The sequence below is a fragment of the Exophiala viscosa genome (genome assembly GCF_022695815.1).
Source record: "Exophiala viscosa unplaced genomic scaffold EDD37scaffold_3, whole genome shotgun sequence".
Classification (NCBI taxonomy): Eukaryota; Fungi; Ascomycota; class Eurotiomycetes; order Chaetothyriales; family Herpotrichiellaceae; genus Exophiala; species Exophiala viscosa.
The window spans coordinates 1989937-2008918 of NW_026944355.1; the positions used below are offsets into that span (position 1 = coordinate 1989937).

General features: G+C 51.1%; 8 protein-coding genes across 8 annotated transcripts; 5 read left to right on the top strand and 3 right to left on the bottom strand.

Moving 5' to 3' along the window:
* Positions 1 to 542: 542 nt before the first annotated feature.
* Positions 543 to 1832, bottom strand: EDD37DRAFT_648768 (peptidylprolyl isomerase; the record flags this gene model as incomplete). Its single annotated transcript, XM_062818058.1, has 1 exon — positions 543 to 1832. One exon carries the CDS (start codon positions 1830 to 1832, stop codon positions 543 to 545), a length of 1290 nt encoding a protein of 429 aa, XP_062672224.1.
* A 305-nt stretch (positions 1833 to 2137) lies between these two features.
* Positions 2138 to 3639, top strand: EDD37DRAFT_339956 (uncharacterized protein). Its single transcript, XM_062811684.1, has one exon. It carries the CDS (start codon positions 2441 to 2443, stop codon positions 3458 to 3460), a length of 1020 nt encoding a protein of 339 aa, XP_062672225.1. The 5' UTR covers positions 2138 to 2440; the 3' UTR covers positions 3461 to 3639.
* A 3566-nt stretch (positions 3640 to 7205) lies between these two features.
* Positions 7206 to 8709, top strand: EDD37DRAFT_626982 (SUN domain-containing protein). Its single transcript, XM_062816341.1, has one exon. It carries the CDS (start codon positions 7318 to 7320, stop codon positions 8680 to 8682), a length of 1365 nt encoding a protein of 454 aa, XP_062672226.1. The 5' UTR covers positions 7206 to 7317; the 3' UTR covers positions 8683 to 8709.
* A 916-nt stretch (positions 8710 to 9625) lies between these two features.
* On the top strand, positions 9626 to 11749 carry EDD37DRAFT_340359 (uncharacterized protein). Its single transcript, XM_062811689.1, has 3 exons — positions 9626 to 10156; positions 10253 to 11338; positions 11395 to 11749. Exons 1-3 carry the CDS (start codon positions 9884 to 9886, stop codon positions 11488 to 11490), a joined length of 1455 nt encoding a protein of 484 aa, XP_062672227.1. The 5' UTR covers positions 9626 to 9883; the 3' UTR covers positions 11491 to 11749.
* Positions 11605 to 12820, bottom strand: EDD37DRAFT_341215 (uncharacterized protein). The gene has a single exon (XM_062811691.1). The coding sequence runs from the start codon at positions 12442 to 12444 to the stop codon at positions 11827 to 11829; it is 618 nt and encodes a 205-aa protein (XP_062672228.1). The 5' UTR covers positions 12445 to 12820; the 3' UTR covers positions 11605 to 11826.
* EDD37DRAFT_340361 (fungal-specific transcription factor domain-containing protein) lies at positions 12767 to 16327 on the top strand. Its single transcript, XM_062811690.1, has 5 exons — positions 12767 to 13165; positions 13221 to 13768; positions 13816 to 14266; positions 14316 to 14673; positions 14723 to 16327. Exons 1-5 carry the CDS (start codon positions 13089 to 13091, stop codon positions 15857 to 15859), a joined length of 2571 nt encoding a protein of 856 aa, XP_062672229.1. The 5' UTR covers positions 12767 to 13088; the 3' UTR covers positions 15860 to 16327.
* A 310-nt stretch (positions 16328 to 16637) lies between these two features.
* On the top strand, positions 16638 to 17029 carry EDD37DRAFT_648773 (uncharacterized protein; the record flags this gene model as incomplete). The annotated part of the gene is made up of 2 exons (XM_062818059.1): positions 16638 to 16964; positions 17018 to 17029. The coding sequence occupies 2 exons, from the start codon at positions 16638 to 16640 to the stop codon at positions 17027 to 17029; spliced, it is 339 nt and encodes a 112-aa protein (XP_062672230.1).
* Positions 17030 to 17238: 209 nt separating this feature from the next.
* EDD37DRAFT_607911 (P-loop containing nucleoside triphosphate hydrolase protein) lies at positions 17239 to 18718 on the bottom strand (the record flags this gene model as incomplete). Its single annotated transcript, XM_062815007.1, has 4 exons — positions 17239 to 18385; positions 18445 to 18454; positions 18566 to 18591; positions 18651 to 18718. 4 exons carry the CDS (start codon positions 18716 to 18718, stop codon positions 17239 to 17241), a joined length of 1251 nt encoding a protein of 416 aa, XP_062672231.1.
* Between the last annotated feature and the right edge of the window lie 264 nt (positions 18719 to 18982).

The window sequence follows — 18982 nt, forward strand, 5'->3', positions numbered from 1 at the left end:
ATGTACCTTTTTTTCCGTGGTTAGTGGCCAGTATCTAATGTACTGGAACTCAAGGTTGTGAAGGCGTCTTTGCTAAGGGCTGTCAGGCGTCCTCCAGGCACATTGGGGCACCGAGGGCACCCAGTGCCCAGATGCCAATGCTGTACATCAACAATGGTGAGTCGGTGATACTCTTCCGTGGTCACTTGATATGGTGGTCACCCAATAATCAAGCTTGAAGACCTTAGATGTCCAAGAAAAGTCCGTGAGAGCTTTTCATGCATTGAAAGTCAACCGGTGAAGCTCTCACAAACCTTGATCGGATCTTCCCCAAACTTGGAGCCGTACTCAAGATCTCCACCCCTATAGCTCCAACCTCAATTCATTCGTCCTTGTTCCACCACACAGCGCCCTTTTCGTGGCCGTGCATGCTACAAGGCGACGACTCCGCAAACGCCTTGTTGCAGACCGTCAGGCCTGTCTCGTGGAACTGGGTCGCCTCGCTGCACAACAGCTCCCAATGTAGCAGCTTGATACTTTCGAAAAGCAACCATCGGGTCCTGCTAGTCGAAAGGTATTGGTCGCAGTGCGCCTGATGTACCCAATCGTTTTCGCATTTCCTCTCCTGCAGCCACTGTACTGGGCACCTTGATGCCGCAACAGTCACCCCAGTAATCAGCTTCATGGCCATATTCTTTCACATGCTCCATTCTTTGAGCTTGTAGCCGAAGCGTCTCTGGGTCTAGCTGGCCCATATCTTCGGTGCCAGGAATCAGCCCTCCGAACAAAAAGTGTTGCATGATGGGCAGTTTGCCGAGTACTTCTTTGACAAACATCTTTCTCATACCGTCCTCAACCTTCTGCCAACTCTTTGCGCCCGAAATATCGTCCAGCATGGGGCTGTGCCACCGGAGTCCTTTGACAGTCTTGACACTATCCACCCACCGGACTTGATTTAGATAGATGTATTTGTCGCCCTCCTCATCCAATATGACATTATTGTGAATGGACCTCGGAGTGATGTAGGGGTGCCCGATCAGTTGGCTCGCACCAAACAGAAAAGGTAGGAATTGATAGTCGTCTAGTCCCCAAACACCGTGGCTCCCAGCTGGTTCCAAATAGTATGTGCTCTGAATCTTTCTCATCAGGTCGAGATAACGTGTGAAAGTGTGCATGACGATAGCTGGAAAGTCATCTCGATGGATTAGCCCCAATTGGTACAAACACAACAGCCACATCATGAAGTTCAATTCATGTCCAGAGCCATAATCGAGTCGTTCTTCGGAGCCGAAGGAGTTGAGCAGATATACAGAGATATCTTGTATGGCCGCCTCATTCTGTAGACCGAGCACTTCTTTGTGCAGTTTTTCAGCGTCTCTAACGATAGCTTTGTACAGGTCGCGGAAGGCTGGATTGCCAAATCGTGATTCGGTCTCGAAGGCAGGATATCGTTCCAGGAGAAGTTGAATAGCATCGAAAGCTGCATCTAGCCGTCTGATGTTGTCAGATAGCTGGGAGAGATCCAGCGATGAACTTGGACGGCCGCGGACACTGTCGGCTAACGTGAAGATCCATGCTCGAATCAGCGTATACGTAGGAGATGCGAGAAACTTCTGGTGGTCGGAAGGTGAGAGGATGCGCTTGACTGGTGTCTTGAAATTCACAGATTCAAGTGAGGGCGGCGACGGTAGGGCAGGTGTTTCTGGAGCTGGTTCTTGAAGACCTGATGATCCTGAAGATTTTCTCTGCGAACGTGGAATCAGTTTTGGAATCGTTTGAGACTTGCTACCGTTCAGTAGAGCTGCTGAGAGCCCGTTGGAAGGATTCGGCTTGACATTCTGCTCCGAATCCATCATCAGAAATTTTGTACCAAAGCGACCGAAGGGTCAGGCTCTTGAGCAGCGTCCTACACAGTAGAAGTCAACTGTAATGTCTCGGCAATCGCCTGGTTTGCTCCAGAATAACATATCTCGTTGAGCAGGCGCGATTATTAAATTGTTTGGTTTCTGTTCCGACAACCCCGCAGGCTTGAAATTCCAAGGGGACGATCTCCAACTGCACTCCCCGTGCCCTAAGGAAGACGTGCGCTATGACGGGCATGCCACGGAAGCGCCCCGAGATCGTTAAATTCACCCATAATGATGTCGTGTTTTCAGATTCATATCACGCAATTTCTACCCTCTAGGAAGCAATACCATCAGTACCACCCCAACGCGGGCTCTCCAGTCGGCAAACCTCGATGGTTGATGCCATGGCTCTCTCCTAGCTGTTCTGGGAGTCTCTAATCCCTGTCTTTCCACTGAAAAGCCCCTCCGTACCAGCCAAACCTACTCAAATTTGATGCTGCAAACCAAAAGCCGACAAAGATTTGCTGGGCAGGCCCCATCAGAAGTCTTACTCGTTCCGAGCTCGAGAGCACTGTGGATGTGACTGCTGCTATTGTCCGAGAAGCTATATACTTATGGCTTCCCACCATAGCGAACAACATGAAGCTTCAGATGCTCACTCCTCTTCAGAGTCTGTAGAGACGCAGCAGAAACCAGCGCACCCCGCACAGCGTTCAAGTGAACGACAGTCCAGTGTTCGTTTCTCAGAAAGCACCAAACCTCCTGCGCAGTCTCAGTCAATGTCGTCTCGCTATCCCAGGACATCGGACGATTCTGACGAAATAACCCCAATCAGAAGTGCGGATGGCCAGTCTGATCGTCGATACAATACCCAAAGTACCTCACAAATATCATCAAGGGGGTCTGTAACCGCTCAGGAAGAGGAGGATACTGCAGGGAAGGAGGAGACTAAGCCGACTTGGCTGCAAAAGGTGAAGACTTTCGCTGGGAACTATGGTTCGGTGTCTTTGGAGAATAAAGGGTCAGTGGCTAGGGATCACCTGGCATTAGAGAGGACATTTCTTGCCTGGCTTCGAACCAGTCTAGCCTTCGCCAGTATCGGAATCGCGATCACACAGCTTTTTCGACTTAACACATCGATTCAGAGTGGATCAGGATCGAGTTCGGCCACCATGGTAACACCAGACGACGTCCCATTTTCGCCGTTTGTCGGAAAGTCAATACCGGTTGAGCTGGTACCATATCTTCAGCAACTCAGTGAATCTGCTGCATCCGCTGTGCCGACACTAGGGCCTACGTTGCTTGACCAAATACTCTTGCTAGGACCTCCTGATGTCAACGGCCAGCAGGTGTCCAGGAGGGACGACTTTGCCGCTGCTCAAATCAATCAGGATCAAGCTGCAAAACTCCGTCATATTGGCAAACCTCTGGGTGCCACGTTCCTTGGAATATCCATTGTTATCTTGTTCATCGGGTTGCATCGGTATTTCGAGTCACAATACTGGATCATGCGGGGGAAGTTCCCCGCGAGTCGTGGCAGTATATTCATTGTCGGCTTTATAGCAGGATCGCTGATTGTCGCAAGTCTGGCGGTCGTTCTTGCAGTTGCGCCCACCGCTGTCGAGAAGAAATGACACTGGAAACCCAAAGGGATTAAGGTGTCAACGAACAAGGATGCGAGGAGTGTTGGCACTTCCATTGCGTCCGGACTTGGAGACGAATGAGCCCAGTGTTCTGTCATATGACGACTCCGGAGCAACACCAGACGGTTCAACGCTAGGATGCAGACAGACCAACGAGCTATCTTCAAAGCGGCAAATCCATGCTTGTTTGGACAGGGAACAACTAACATGTGGCATGTGCGCTCATGAACCTGCTGAATGTGTCATCTATCACCATGTTAAAAAAAGCGACATGGCAAGATCAAGCTCCTGCAATGACTGGGGCTGTCCGACCGCAATGAAACAGCTGCACATTCATGAACTCATCTGAATGTCTCAAGCGTGTTGTTCCTCATACGACAAGAGCCGAGTTGAATGTACTTCTCTCATATATCCACAATCAATGGGGACAGCCTCCCTATGGATCGGCAAATACTCTTCTTCCTCGCGCGTCCTTGGAAGTGCTTTTCGCTCTCGACCCCTCTTCCTCCATGTTCAGAGCCCCTGGATATCTCATTTCGCAAGAAAGTTCACACCTTCAGCAACATTTGCTCGGCTTGAAATGAGCGCCGGCCATCGATCGAGCGTCACCTGGAAGCAGTACTCGTAAGCCGAACAATAATCATGTCATTTTCTCACCCCAGAGCAAGTCCCTCTCGGCGGGACTTCGTTGTGGGACGTTGTAAGATTGATCGAACAGCCGCGTCATCAAGCTTCAAAGGCAAGAAGGTTCAGATTAAAAGCATTGGATTTCAGGATGCCTTATAGCTTGATGAGATTGGGATCGTCGATGCCATTGGTGTTTCCCGTCAGCCTCGAGCAAGTCAGCTATTGCATCTTTCTGGAGAAGCCACTCTTGGACCATGGCATGTACATGACTGTAGGTCTCATTATGGATCGTCCAGCTAAGTTAGTCCAGACCATGTTTGTTCATGGTTACAGGAAAGCTGTCTCCTTGACGGAAACAGCAGTCTGATAGCTTTGGACCCCTTCTGCCAGCTGGAAATCTTGGTATTGATGCCGGTGTGACAGCCGGTGTCCCGAGGTCGTGGACGTAAGAAGGCTCGTTATGATCCGCATCATGTATTCAGAGATCCCGATTCGCACGTTTGGGTGTCCTCCACAGTCAAGTTGTTTCTACTGTGGAGCAACAAGCTGAGGTTTAGATCCTTTACCACACGTACTATGCACACATTGCACAGGTACTGCGTAGTCAAGGGAGCCTTGTACGGCTCTGTGGACATGCGGACCTGGGAAGACATCACCAGACTGTCATCAGAGTATGAGGTCCATGAAGCAAACTCCCGCAGTGATGCATGATGACACAAACCGTTCTGTGCGGAGCCAGCCTCGCTGGGGTATGCTGTAGATTGTCTGGACCGGAATATTTTCGCTTGCACTGCACCGCTGCAAGTCATTGTTGTCTTGGACCCATGGATTCTCCCGCTGCCCAGCCACCATTTTTTTCTGCCATCGAAAACAGAGTGAGTCAGTCACAGGGATGATGCTTGAACAGGGGCTTCTGTGTCAAAAATGCGCACTGGCCAAAATTGCAGGGGGGATTTTGTACGTAGGAGGCTGAAACACAAGGTAAAAAGCGCCATAACAGAGGCATTGCAGGTGAGAAGTTCCAAGCTTTTCCAGTCAAAGCCTCGAGGTGCCAATCTTGTTTATGGTTTGGGAGGCACGAGGACAATCGATAAGGCGAGGATGAGAAAGTAACAGGGGGCCGAGCTATAGTGTACGCAAGATTTATAGGGGACAACAAATGTCTGTTTAGGGACGCCGATACCATCAGGTTAAGGTATCTTCGCTGAGTCTTCGTTGGAACTCTGGTTTGCTGATCTGGTCAGGCTGTGTTGGACTCGTCCTGCGCGGAGTATACCCTGGATACGAGAGAGGCTCTGCAAAAGATGGGGCAGTACCTGGTATCCATGCGGCTGGTGGTCGAAGCACACTCACACACCTTGTTTAACTGGCGCACTCAAGCATCGCCATGAGTGATCTGTGATGCTGGTGGGGATCAAGGTTGTGAAGACTGCCAGAACGCGTGGTCAAAACCCCAGAGCGCGTGTGTCGTACGTCAAAAGCACGGCAAGTAATCAAAAGTTGCGCCAGTGATCGCATGACACCCATGGTATAGACAAACGTCGGTCAGGTGGACTCTTTCTCAATAACAATGTCACCAGTTGTCGTTGCGATCTTCGGGTCACACAGAACGATGTTTGACGCCCCGGCTCCAATAATCATGACGCCTTGTACCAGTCCAGATAGAGTTGCATGTCTCCTTCATCTGGACAGGACGAGTAGCAAATATGTTGCTTGACTATTGCTGCTGTGTAGCCTGGCGAGAGACATTTGACCAACGTAGTAACCATGACGGCTGTCAGTGCATATCAGACTTGCCGCTGGCATATGCTATACCCCGAAGGTCAGGGTTTGACATTTTGTACATTGTCCATTACTTAAGAAATTCACACCACCATACTCTTTGGATCAAGCGGATGGACATGCAGCTGAGAGGGAGTCTCGTAGGAGTCGTAGCAGATCTAGTGGACGGCTCACCTTGGTTTCGATCATCGAACACCGACAACACACAATATCAATCCCAGGGTGCTCATCAGCAGAGAAGGATGTGGAGAGGACAACATAACTGCAGGACCTGAAATGATGACCATCCACTCTGATCCGCTCATCGAGATGCTGCTGTGTTGCACTGAAAGCAACTGCAGCGGTTCGGTCAGTGGTGAACATAAAGAATAGCCATCAACAAGGTCCTTTCTGCTTCCACTGCGAGATGTGCAATTTCTCTAGCCAGGGAAGAGAGTAGTCCACGGTGGACTGGTTTGCGTGGCCCTTGTATATTATCTGATGTGATCCTCTATGCCCTGAATTCAAGATCCCTGGCTTGCTGATTAGCTGCTTCGTCACCGTCTCTAAGAACCGGGCACTCTCGCTTCTTATCATCGTTGCCGAAGGTACGCTTGACTCAATTCCAAGGCAGGCTGTTATTCCGTCTTCGTCCTTGGTTAGAGCCAAACAGACACCAGAGCCAATAGCAGCGCTCCAGGCTACGGTAGAGATTGAATTTAGTGGACGATCACAGTGGGGTGCAATTTCTTTGTTGTGAAGCGCGGGCCATTGAGAGAGACAGGGGCTGCAAGGCCAGGGGCACTGCAGCCACTAAACTCAGTCATGCGTCTGCGCCTTGCCTGTTCCTGAAATTCTTGCTTCGTCGCGGCGCCGCCAAAGAGCGGAAACAAAGGCCCACGGCGCCAATCAAGCTCCATCCGCAGCCAAACGCCCAGAGTTTACTTCCCCTTCGCCGTCTTCACCCTTTCTCTACTCCTCCTCCTTCAACACCAGCATCTATAGTCAAATTTGCCTGCACCGCTACTCTTATCGTCTCCTTCTCGCCCTCAGTGGGCTTACGTTCTTTACAGAGAGACTTTTCTCTCGTTCCATTCCTTTACCAACAGCATCGAATATCCTGCGACCGCCGACTCTCTTCGTTCCTTCGTTCGATACTCACGGACTCTGAACCGCTGCCCCTTCAGCCACCAGCGCGACCTCGCATTCCAGTACTGATCATATGAGTCTTCGGCTTTGTATGTGCTCTTTGTGACCCTGCGAACGGCACGCGACAACCAGCGCCCTTGCTTTCTCTATCTCTTTGATTTCGTGGGAACAAAGAAATACTAACCACCGGGTTTAACAGATTCCTTGACTCTCGCATTGAACAGTCCCACCTGACCCTTACACATTCATTCACTGAATATCCTGCCGGTCTCGAATAGACTGTTGCGTCCATTCTCTACCGATCGCTCGAAATGAGGATCACCTCAATCGCCTTGACGGCAGCCACTGCCACAGTGGTTGTCGCCCAACCTCATAACCACGCTCACCGCCACGTCCACGAGCACAAAGCACGCGATGTATCGACCGTCACCAGCTGGGCTGCAGGTCCGACCGAATACGCCTACGTTTTGGACGGACAGGAGATCTCTGCATCAGAAGTTTGCGCAGGTCTTACGGACCACGAATTGCAGTTTGTAGACGGCTCGGATCCTGGCGTCTGCTCGTCCGCGTCCTCATCCAGCACCGCAGCCTCGACAACAGCCAGTCCCACTACAACCTGGGTGTACTCTGCCAGCAGCACTACCACCACGACCCTCTCCGTTGCCAGTACTTCGGCAGCCGAATTCTACCAGCAATCATCGTGGGCATCAAGCGCCAGCAGTAGTACCAGCTCTGCCAGTGCTAGCGCCAGCGCTAGCAGCGCTAGCTCATGGGGTGAGAGCAGCTGGAGCTCGAGTGCGTCTGCTTCATCAGCCTCATCGACCTCGTCTGTCTCTTCTTCTGGCACTGGAGTCACTTCGTCTTTCCCCGATGGTGAACTCGACTGCAGCACTTTCCCATCCGACTATGGTGCGATCGCTCTTGATTACCTCGAGTTGGGTGGCTGGGCCGGTCTGCAGCAAGTCACGATCTCCGGCAGTGAGGTCACCAACATTGTGACTGGCGTGGCCGGTGATACATGCACGGATGGAATGATGTGTTCCTACGCATGCCCACCAGGCTACCAGAAGTCCCAATGGCCATCAACTCAAGGCGCCAGTGGGCAATCAGTTGGTGGTCTGGAGTGTTCCAACGGCAAACTGAAGTTGACCAACTCAGCCCTCTCATCAAGCCTGTGCATTGCTGGTGTTGGTGGTGTGGAAGCGACAAACAATGCCGATGGGGTTGTGGCCATCTGCCGTACCGACTACCCTGGTACAGAATCCGAGACCATTCCGGTAGAGGTTCAACCTGGTTCGACAGAAGCCTTGGCTGTACCAGATGCCTCTACCTATTACACCTGGGAGGGATCAGCCACATCTGCTCAATACTACCTCAACCCTATTGGATATGGTGCGTCTAAAGCTTGTCAATGGGGCTCTGCTGGAACACCCCTGGGCAACTATGCGCCCATCAACTTTGGTGTTGGTGCCAAGGACGGTACTACCTGGCTTTCCATCTTCCAGAACTCGCCTACAACCAGCGCTCAGTACTCCGGCACGGTAGAGTTGACGGGCAACCTATCCGGGTCTTGCAAGTACTCAAACGGTGAGTACTGCAGCGCCAGTGGATGCAACTCGCAAGGATGCACTGTAAGTCTCTCGAGCCCTTATCTTGCTGAATACGTGCTAACTTGATATCAGGTCTCGGTAATATCGGGCACTGCAACCTACGTGATCTCCAGTTAGACAATTTGTCTACAACCATTGTACACGACATGACCTTTGTTGCTTTCGACTCGCATATTCTGCCGGCGTTGACGTCTGGTTTTCACCTTCTTCTTTCCCTTGTCTGCTTTCCAGCATGACCACACCTGTTACTCTACAGCGATCAATTGGATTGGATGGATCTGGCGCGGATGATCAAGGCTTCGAGTTTGATCCCTAGCGATTGGATGGGAGCGATCTGTGCTGCAAGGCTCGTTCGATGTTTGACATTTGTTGCCAGAGGACGGTCGATGCTCAAGCTTGTAGCAGGGTGATTAGGATATGCCCTTGAAAATGTTTGACAGATTCAAGATACGACAATTTTAAAGCATTCGCACTATCTCTTCAGCATTGCTTAGGCGTAGTCTTGTGTACCAGTATCATAGTGATGTTGGTAGGAGACTATGGATAAGAAGCTGAGGGAAGCTTGTACGTTCATCGCTCGGCAGAAGATGAGCAGCATGTGATGTTTCCAGAGTCTGTCGGGTTTTCCTTTGTCGGGTCCCCTATCATGCTGTTCTAGCTGTAGTCTTAGTCTTGAACTCAAGGAAGTTATTACATATTCATGATTTTGTCCGTTTTGCAGAGCGTTCGATGGTGGCAGAACGGAGATAATAAGGAGGCCGTCGTGCCAATTTGGAAGTAATCGCGCAGCAATTTTCACAGTAGTTGTTAGATGCTCGTGTAGGTATATGTCCACTGCCTGTGCCACGACTTCTATTGATGCCTACGAGGTTTGGCATCCCTTGCTGTCCAGGTAGCTGATCTCAAGGAAGGCTGCGGCAATTGTGAAGTCAGAAATTGGTCTTTCGCCAGGGAAACACTTTGAGCGTTCCTGATCACAGGAGGATCTGGTGTGTCTTCTAGCAGAAAAGAGTTTCATCATCCTTCAGCTTAATGTTCTGAGATCTTCCCGAAACGCCCTATGGATATCACTCCATGAGATAAGGAGAATAGATCGGAACTGCTTGCGGTGTCTTAAGATGAGTGCATTATGTCATCGACGACTTGTGGTCCGTGGAAGGAACCGACGTATCGCCGACATCTTCCAAATTTTGCACATATATGGAACAACTCTCACCACGCCGGTGAATCGACAATACGATATCGACTGTCTTGAGTAGACTAGACCATGAGACAGACATCTCTGCCGCTTGAGAATTTGCAAGCATGGTCCCGTCTCAACAACGTTCAACTTTTCGACGTTGCACTTGAGCCTCATATAACTGCCGACAATGGCGACGACCACGGCGGTGGGATGCTGGCCAAAGCTGATCGGGCCGAAACAGAACCTTTGGTGGCAGTGCCTTTAGAACTCGTACTGTCCAAAGAGCGCGTCGAAGAAGCTGCAAAAGTCGACACAGGCCTAAGACAATTGGTTGATGCTGCTCCGACTCTATTCCAGGTAAACCAGCCACCCCCGGACACCCTCATCGTCTGTGACTTCCTTCAGGTAGGTCCACCTTTCATCCAGCAGACTAATCGTATGCGGTGTCTGCAGAATGACCGCACCGCAGTGCTACTCTTCCTGGTTTATCAGATGACGATAAACAGCCCCGACAACAGTGACCACGCTCCTGGATTCAACAATCCTCTCGCAGACTATGTGAAATTCTTGCCGAAAGATATTCCACTGCCCATATTCTACACCGCAGACGAACGAGAGCTGTTGGTAGGCACCTCGCTTGCCGAAGCCCTGGACCAGAAGCTCATCAGCCTCCAACGCGAGTTTGACAGTCTAAAAGCAGCTACAGAGTCGATCACCTGGTGCCAGCAAGCCTGGTGGGACGAGATTACCGGATGCCTGGACTTTGCAGATTGGAAGCTTGCAGATGCAGTCTATCGATCTCGTGCGCTTGAATTGCCGCGCGGAGCAAGCGTGGGAATGGTACCTGTCGTAGACATGGCCAATCACGCCTCTGACGATCGGTATAATGCCCGATTTGAAGTGGACGAAGATGCAGGCTCGGTATTGCTTGTGGTGCGTGACGGCAAATCTATCAAACAGGGAGATGAAGTCACAATCATGTACGGATGTGGAGGGGCCTGCGAGATGATTTTTTCGTATGGGTTCCTGGAAGAGCACGCGAGCAGTGCCAGGGAGATGTTCCTGGCCTTGTCCATACCCGCCGACGATCCACTGAAGATGGCCAAGATCCGGGTCGCCCAAACTGCCCCTGGGGTAAGAATCTACGTCGATGAGGCAGACCAAGTACAATGGGACAGTACTTTCGTCTGGTGGGCCTGCATCAACCAGGAAGACGGGCTAGATTTTCGGGTGGAGCAAACCGTGGACGGAGATACGGAGCTCAAGGCTCTATGGAAGGAGAATGAGCTTGATCCAAGTGCATTGCAGGCTAAGCTTCTCCAAGACGACCTTCGGGATGTCTTCGTCCTTCGTGCCACTGTCAGGCTCCAGCAAAGGGTTGAGGAGCAAGGGATGCGCCTAGCGGCAAGTGAAGATGATTTTGATAACGCTCTGCCTGGTAACGCGCAGATCAGGCCATACGTCTACGAGACAGTCGGGAGACTTCGGAAGCTCGAAATGGACTTATTAACCAGGACTTACGAGACGTTGGAGGAACAGGTAAAGTTCATCGATCAGATTCTGACTTTAGGAGTGGTTACTAATGCCTGTCATAGAAGAATCAGCTCCTGGAATCTCCAGTCGTCCGTGCATATCTGGGACAGGATCGTAGCGGCACGGATGTCCCAGATTCCCCAGACGACTTTTCGTGAAGACTACACTTTTCGTGGCTGCTGCATGTCGGCATTTGAATTGCCAAACAATTGCTCATAACTTTTCTTATGATTATCGGATGACTCCGGAACACCTATTTCAGGTGGTATGATGGAGACGGACTGTGCTAGGCGCAGTACACTGCATGGGCTGATGTCAACGAACAGGGCAAAGCTTATCCTGTCTTTCATGCACTGATTGGTTTCAGTAGTCCTTTTGACCCGCCAGTCTTTCCACGATCTGTCTCTGGGGTACGGATATACAGCCATGGCGTATGCCAGATTGTGCTTTTGCTGGCAACTGCCGTCGTTACATTCCGTTCGTCCATGAAATGCTCAGTGCTCACAAACAAGAGCTGTGGCTTTATTTCTGCTGAAGCTACACAGACACTTTATTGACGGGGTCTTGTCTGCATGTGTCGCGTGTCTCGCTACAAGCCATGTTGACCTGAATCTGGGGTATGTAGAGGAGCGGTTCCGACAATTCCTACTGGTAAGCGAATCATGGAGATCATGCTCAATTAATTCCTGGATACAAGAGGTAAGGATCTGAGGAGAAAGAGATGTGATGATGTGTGACAGTAAGATGTGCAGGAGGCGCAAGGTGCGAGGGGTTTCTGGGGTTCTAGATCGAGCGGGCGAAGCTCGGATGGATGGAAATGAGTGGAAGCTGCTTTGATGTGATAGGCTGATCATTTGGCTGCGTCGAGCACGTCGATTCGAAGTGCTTCGAATTCGACGCTTTGAGACGTCGATCTGCTTATGACTGCAAATACGAGACGTTTTGCGGGGTAACGGAACCTCCTGCTTGACAGAAGCCAAGCGGTTGCTGAGGAGGTCCTTCCATAGGGAAAGGATGGATGGTGATTTCCAGGTATCAAAAACTGTTGAGGTGAGGAAAGGTTTCGAGGTGGCCGTTAGTGGTGTTTGCGCTGCCTGCAACCAGTTAGTCATAGACCCTAATGGACAGATTGCGTCGCCCAGCCTAGCGAGTTGGCGGTCTTCCTCGCGATTGATGCCCCCGAACTGGATTTTCCCCGGCCTTAGCCCGCAATCCGCACTCTCCAGTTAAGCCAATCCACACATTTGCTCTCCCCAGAGAAGGTGCGGCTGTGCTTCTGCTCCCCTCCTTCTCATGCATCCCGCGACCATCTTTTCCTCCTTGCAACAACCACCATTCCTTGACAAACCATACTCTCCAGGATCCTGCATATCCCGCTGGTCTTCCCGTCGTTGATTTCCCTGTCAATTCATAGACCAGAAAACAACTTTCGTGGCGGTCTTATATTTCCACTAATAATTGCCCTAGTCAACCCTGACCATCCCTCCTCGAAATCGTCGCCTGAGTATCATCCCACAGACTCGAGTCGCATGTTGTCATAATTAGACACCTTCGCACTCTTTGCCTATTCGTTTCTCGGAACTCGCTCTTTCTGCCTATGAGTATACCCAGTACATTGGACTTCCTTACACTTCAACCTCAAGACCAGACACCATCATCCTCCTTCGACGAACGATCCATCTTAGTCGTTGACCTTCTATGTGTCTGATATTGAAGAACTCTTGGCCATAAAACAGATCCTGTCACCGCCGGCATCATGCCTGGTATATTACCTATGAAGATGATCAGAGTGGGGAGTAGCGCGCAGAGTCGGATTGCGCAAGCATGCGATAGGTACGAATACGTTGGTGGACGAAGCAAGCATTATGACTGACAAAATCAACCACAGATGCCGTTCCAAGAAGATTCGATGTGATGGTGTACGACCATGTTGTGGCCAATGTGGCAATGTCGGTTTCGAATGCAAAACCAGTGACAAACTCAGTCGACGAGCCTTTCCTCGAGGATATACGGAGTCGCTCGAAGACCGTGTTCGAGGTCTAGAAGCGGAAGTGAAAGAATTGAAAGACCTTCTGGATGAGAAAGATGAGAAAATCGACATGCTGTCTCGCATACACAGCTTTTCTCCTGCCTCGCGAAAATGCTCGGCCTCATTGTCACCCGCACACGCCGCGGAAGTCAAGGCTGAAGTCGAGTCGGCCAGGGAAGAAATTTTACATGTCGAGATCCCTGCACCAGTAAACTCAACAGCAACTTCTACGGGCTCCTCGACAACTGCTTCTTTCCTTGAAGCTTTCGACCAGAAAGTTCAAGCAGCTGGCGGACAGGCTACTGCACTTTCCTCATCGGGTCTTCAAAAGGCCCTTCAGCCGTCGAGGCAAACCACCAGCGCAGGACCTAAGGTGCCTCCAAGGATCCAGTCGGATCAATATATCAGTACGTTTGATGTACCTTTCGTTGGCCACAAAACTGACCATGTACAGATCTCTTCTTCCAAGAGTGGCAACCTTTGTTGCCTGTACTGCATCGACCTACATTCCTTCGAGTGTATGAGCAGTACATCTCCAACCCTGACTCGGGCAATTGGCAAAGCAACAAACAAGCGCTGGCTCAGTTATACCTGATCTTTGAGATTTCCGCCTTGTCCGAGATCACGACATCAAAGAGGAATGCGCCCACCTATGAGAGTCAATGGCGTAAAGCGTTGTATTCGACTTCGTCCAATGCGACGCTTTGTACCCTGCAATGCCACGTTTTGGCGGAGATCTGCTATATGCTGCGAGCCGACTATACCCATCTGCTTCGTCATAGGGGTATTGCGGTGACCATGTGCCACGAACTTGGACTTCATCAGAGTCATAGATACCACAGCTTGTCACCGCTGGAAGCCGAAGCCAGAAAGAGAGTTTTCTGGTGCCAATACGTGCTGGACAAGTAGGTGTTTCTGACATGACAGGTATCATGGTTGCTGACACAACGCTAGGTTCACCTCCGCTACCACGGGTACTCCTATGCTCCTCCGGGACAGCGACATTACGACTGAACTCCCGGCTGATGTCGACGACGAGAACATCACCAACGAAGGCTTTTCTCCCACTCTCCCAGGTGAACGTACCAAGGTTTCCAGCGCGCTTGCCCTTATGCGTGTCAGTCAGATCCTGTCAAAAACGCTGGACAACCTCTACCCAGCCAAGGCGACCTACCAGCTTTCACTGAACAAATTACATGGACTTTCCGATGAACTTGATCAGTGGTCTGAAGAGCTTCCAGAGCACCTTAGACTACGCTTCTGCAACGACAAGCCAGCCACGCACATGATTAGTGACCGGTCACCATTGCTGGTACGTTGCCCCTTTCATGTTACCTGCATACCTCGCTAATCTCTCCAAGTCAATGGCCTACTTTTATATACGGAGCTTGATTCATCGACCGTTGCTCTGCCATGGGTCTGGCAGCGTGTCGTCTGCAGCCAACATCGTCCTAGCAACGTCTGGCAAGCATGTTTTGCAAATCCATGAATTGCTGCTTGAGCGCCGCATGAACTACACTTTCCCAATGGACAAAACCGAACTTCTCATGAATTCTGGGTTACCAATTCTTTGGCAGTCTGTTGATCTGGAAAAAGACAGTAAACTCGTCAAGGACAACCAAAAGTCTCTGAACAATCTTCTCGGCATGATGCAGAACGAGAATGCCGCCGCCGCAATGGAGTTCCACAAGATGACGGCCTGCTTTGTCACACTTGAGCCGCGTCCGGCGTTGTCAGTGGGCAAGTTGTCCTTAGACAGCACAAGCCAACGACCATCCGTAGCACCTGTCATGGATTCCAAGTCGAAGTCGACGAGAAAGCAACTGCAAGCAATCGCATCCAAGTGGTCGACGTTCAGCAATAAGGCGAAGGCCGAGGATGTTGCGCGACGAGCAACTGTCCCTGAGACTCGACCTGTTACCGTTGCCCGTGGCCAAGTCAACCGGGCTGCTAGCACAACTAGCCTGTCATCAACACGCTCAGCACCAATTATGCCAATAAACAGCGCGTCTCCAGCTCAATTGACGACATCGAGGACCATTGACACTTCAGCCATCAATCTTGACTATCTTCCTTTTGGAGATGAAAACGTTTCCCAGTCGAGAGGGTCGTCAAGCACGATGCTGCCACCAAAGATACAGCAGACACCTACACTGGCTGACAGCAACTGGGATCAACTTCTGAACAACCTTGATAACAACACGGCGTTCTATCCGGACGTGACATCAGACGGGCTCTATCAAGTCCCGAGCAATGAGTGGGCTCCGAATGTATGGAACATCTCAGGCATGGAATTTCCGGCCAAAGCGCCCGTGCCTCAAAGTCTGCTGAGCTTCTCGGACGAATCTCTCACCAGCGGCGACGACTTTTTCTTCAGTGCTCCGCCCAGCAATAACGGGTCAGGCCCTATGGGCGACAGCGTTGACCTGACTGAGGCTTACCGTGGGATTACGATCCCTGTTGACGACGAATTTGACATTCATGACACTTTAGCTTGAAGGATTTCTTCTGGGCGCTGTACCTAGGGTTTGGTGTTTGCGGTGATCAGTGATTGTACAAGAACCTGGTGAGGAGGTGAATTGTAGGGATACAAGGGTCTTGGACGAATTTGGTGGCCGACATGTTTTGAATGATATTCTACGACAATGATACCAGGCTCGAAATGGCCACGTTGGGGTGGGTGGGTGTACTGGAGAGATGTGATGGTTAGTCAAAACTGGGTATATTGGTTTGATGGTGTGGCAGATGGTGTGTTGTGTTGCAATGTGCATGTATCATGTATCTGTTTGCACCTATGTTAAGCACCTCAGATTTCATGGCTTGTAGCACTTTGTGGGTGGTTTTGTGATCTGGAGTAAATGCATCAATCCGTACAAGGTACGGAGCACTTTGTGAGTGTTATGTAATGCCGAGGTTGAGCCAGACGATCAATGTCGTCACAATTTCGACATATTGTTTCCGAGACCAACCACTGGTCATCGACTATGACGATAGGTGTGAAAGCGAGTGACCAGTGACAGGGAGTCCATTTCCGCATGTAGGTGCATGTCATAGTACTGTGGTAAGTGTTCGGACTTCATCCGCAGCACGAAGCAACACCTCCAACAGTAAGACATCTACAAGACGTGTCGTACAATATCAGCTCCATTCAGACAATACTGCTCCTGAAATAGCTTCATCACCTTCACTGACCCATCTACCTCAACCTCACGCTCGACCGTGATCGATACCTTGAACAAACCTACCCTCGAATTCTAGAACTTAGGTGTTGCCAAAATGCCTCGCCTCGCCCTTCACACCTCAACCCTACGCGCCTCGAGATTTGTGTCACGCCCCCTCAGCACATTCTCTCCCCTCCGCGCCAAAGCCCCTGACAGCACACCAGGCTGGGAAGGACGCCATGGAGAGGACCACGCCGTGAATCGATCGCCGCACGACCCGCAGAGCAAGAACGCGGATGTCAGCATGAAAGAGCACGACCAGCAGGACTCGCAGAGCCAGGCCGTTGACCAGGGTGATCACCGTGACAGCAATAAGAGGGCTAAGGAGGACCATCCTGAGGCGCCGGGCCCGGTGCTGGGGATGAACGATGAACGGGGAGGGGTACGTCTTTACTCCTTCCATCGATCTGAACGATTGCTGACAAGTCGCCACAGAAGGGACATTAGATCCAGATCCGGCTTTACGGTGGAGGTACGAACATCAGTATGCGGCGAGTAGGAGAGGCGAAAGAAAGCACGAGTCAGACAAGACGCAAATTCATGGCGTTAAAACAAATGTAAATATTGAGCCTGGCATCAAATGTACAATCACCATCACAAGGTATCCATCTGGAGCTTCGAGGCGTGCAGGCATTGCCGTTACATTCATGGGTTTGTCACCGCCCAACATGAAACGAGAGGATATCGTTCTTCCCAACACTCACGACTTGATCTTCCGCCACTCTTCTCCCACCATCACCCTCGATAAACGCAATTGGTGCATCGCCCATGACCTTCCGCGCCACATCAGCCACCGTACTGTTTTTCTTGACCAGCACGCAGTCGCGGAACACGGCCGTCGACCCACTCGTGCCTGATCCATACGTGTGAATGTTCTTGACCGGGAAGATAGGCACCAAGCCCAATAACTCGGCCGCACGGGTGAGCACTTGCACCACACCTGTGCTCCCGAACCTGTACAATACCATGTCTTTGAGATTTTCGATGCGTTGTTTCAGCTTGTCGTCCATCTCCTTGAGGCCTCCTCCGTCAGGATCTCCTTGTTCAATCAGATCTTCCCTTGTGTCCAAGTACTCTTGCCCTTCCTTGTACTTGATGTATCCCTGCTTAGCTAGCCGGCGGAGAAAGACCTCGGAGATGGCACTACAAAGCACTATCTTCTCAGGAAGCTGCTGTTTCGCGATCTTAGCGATATTCCGATCTGCGTCCGGGTGATCGATTTTATTGAGCGCCAATACAGTCGGGAACTTCTCGTCCGTAAACGTGTTGACCACTTTCGATATCGTCTCGTCGGTCCATTCTTCCAGCGGCTGTTTCAGCGCGAGTTTATCCAGAGTCCGCGCGACAGTGGCGCTGGTACTCCCATACCCCGAAAATTGGCCCTGTAATGTATCGACGGGCGAGGCTTTGACCGCGACGTGCCGTCTCTTGATACTGCCCCATTTCTCCATCAGATTACCCTGAATCCAGCGCACGATCTCGCCGCGCAGCCATTCTATATCCACGCTCGGATCGTAGCCTCGTGTGGCTTTCCCTTCGGCGTCTGTCGTCCCACTCACATCCACGACGTGGATCAGGGCGTCGGCGTGCCGCAGGTCGTCAAGGAATTTGTTGCCCAGACCTTTGCCCTCGTGGGCGCCAGGTACCAATCCTGCTACGTCGAGAAGTTCGATAGGGACTGAGCGTTTGCCATTGATGCAGGAGCCATAGTTGGGTCTGCACCGGTCGGTCAGACCATGGCGTACGCAGGCGCAGTCGATCTGTAGATATCCGACTGCCCTTTGAGGGTCTATTGTTGTGAAACTGTTGCGTTTCTTTCAGCATCCGAGAAAAACAGAACAGGTGGGTGGATTGTATCTTACGGAAAGTTGCCTGCGCCCGGGGAAATACACAAAATCAGCCACTACCACTACCGTAGGAAATCCCACCTCTTTTTACGAGGACATCATGTTAGGATCGCGACGGGCGGAGGCGGAGACTGACCGACTTTCGAACTAGCATCTGTCAAGCTGTCTCGTATGTAAGTTAAGAGTCGCAGAGAGCACTGGATGTTTGTCGCAAAGCGCACCTGTTCAGTGTGGTAGATTTGCCGGACGACGGTTTTCCTACCAACCCGATGAGAGGGTCTCGGGGCATCGTCGAGGTGAGTCAAACGGCCTGAGACGGCCTCAAGGGGGAGAGGACATCAGCTGCCGATTACGAAGGGCCAGACGAAGAAAGGTGCGGGCCAAGGCAAGTTTTGTTTAGGTTGTTGAACGAGGCTCGCAGGACACGGCATCCCGCAAATCGAAAAATGATGGAGGGATGAATGCGATGTCATGATTTCAAATGACGTGCGTTTGGTCGAATCATTTTACTCTTCTTCACGCTTGATCGCCCGTTCCTACAGGCTATCCGGCT

Coding starts and splice junctions, on each gene's coding strand:
- EDD37DRAFT_341215 (XM_062811691.1), bottom strand. CDS start 12,444: ATGACTAACTGGTTGCAGGCAGCGCAAACACCACTAACGGCCACCTCG.
- EDD37DRAFT_340361 (XM_062811690.1), top strand. CDS start 13,089: ATGCCTGGTATATTACCTATGAAGATGATCAGAGTGGGGAGTAGCGCG. Junction 14,267..14,315: donor TGCCAATACGTGCTGGACAA/GTAGGTGTTTCT, acceptor ACACAACGCTAG/GTTCACCTCCGCTACCACGG. Junction 14,674..14,722: donor GTGACCGGTCACCATTGCTG/GTACGTTGCCCC, acceptor AATCTCTCCAAG/TCAATGGCCTACTTTTATAT.
- EDD37DRAFT_626982 (XM_062816341.1), top strand. CDS start 7,318: ATGAGGATCACCTCAATCGCCTTGACGGCAGCCACTGCCACAGTGGTT.
- EDD37DRAFT_340359 (XM_062811689.1), top strand. CDS start 9,884: ATGAGACAGACATCTCTGCCGCTTGAGAATTTGCAAGCATGGTCCCGT. Junction 10,157..10,252: donor CTGCTCCGACTCTATTCCAG/GTAAACCAGCCA, acceptor CGGTGTCTGCAG/AATGACCGCACCGCAGTGCT. Junction 11,339..11,394: donor ACGAGACGTTGGAGGAACAG/GTAAAGTTCATC, acceptor TGCCTGTCATAG/AAGAATCAGCTCCTGGAATC.
- EDD37DRAFT_339956 (XM_062811684.1), top strand. CDS start 2,441: ATGGCTTCCCACCATAGCGAACAACATGAAGCTTCAGATGCTCACTCC.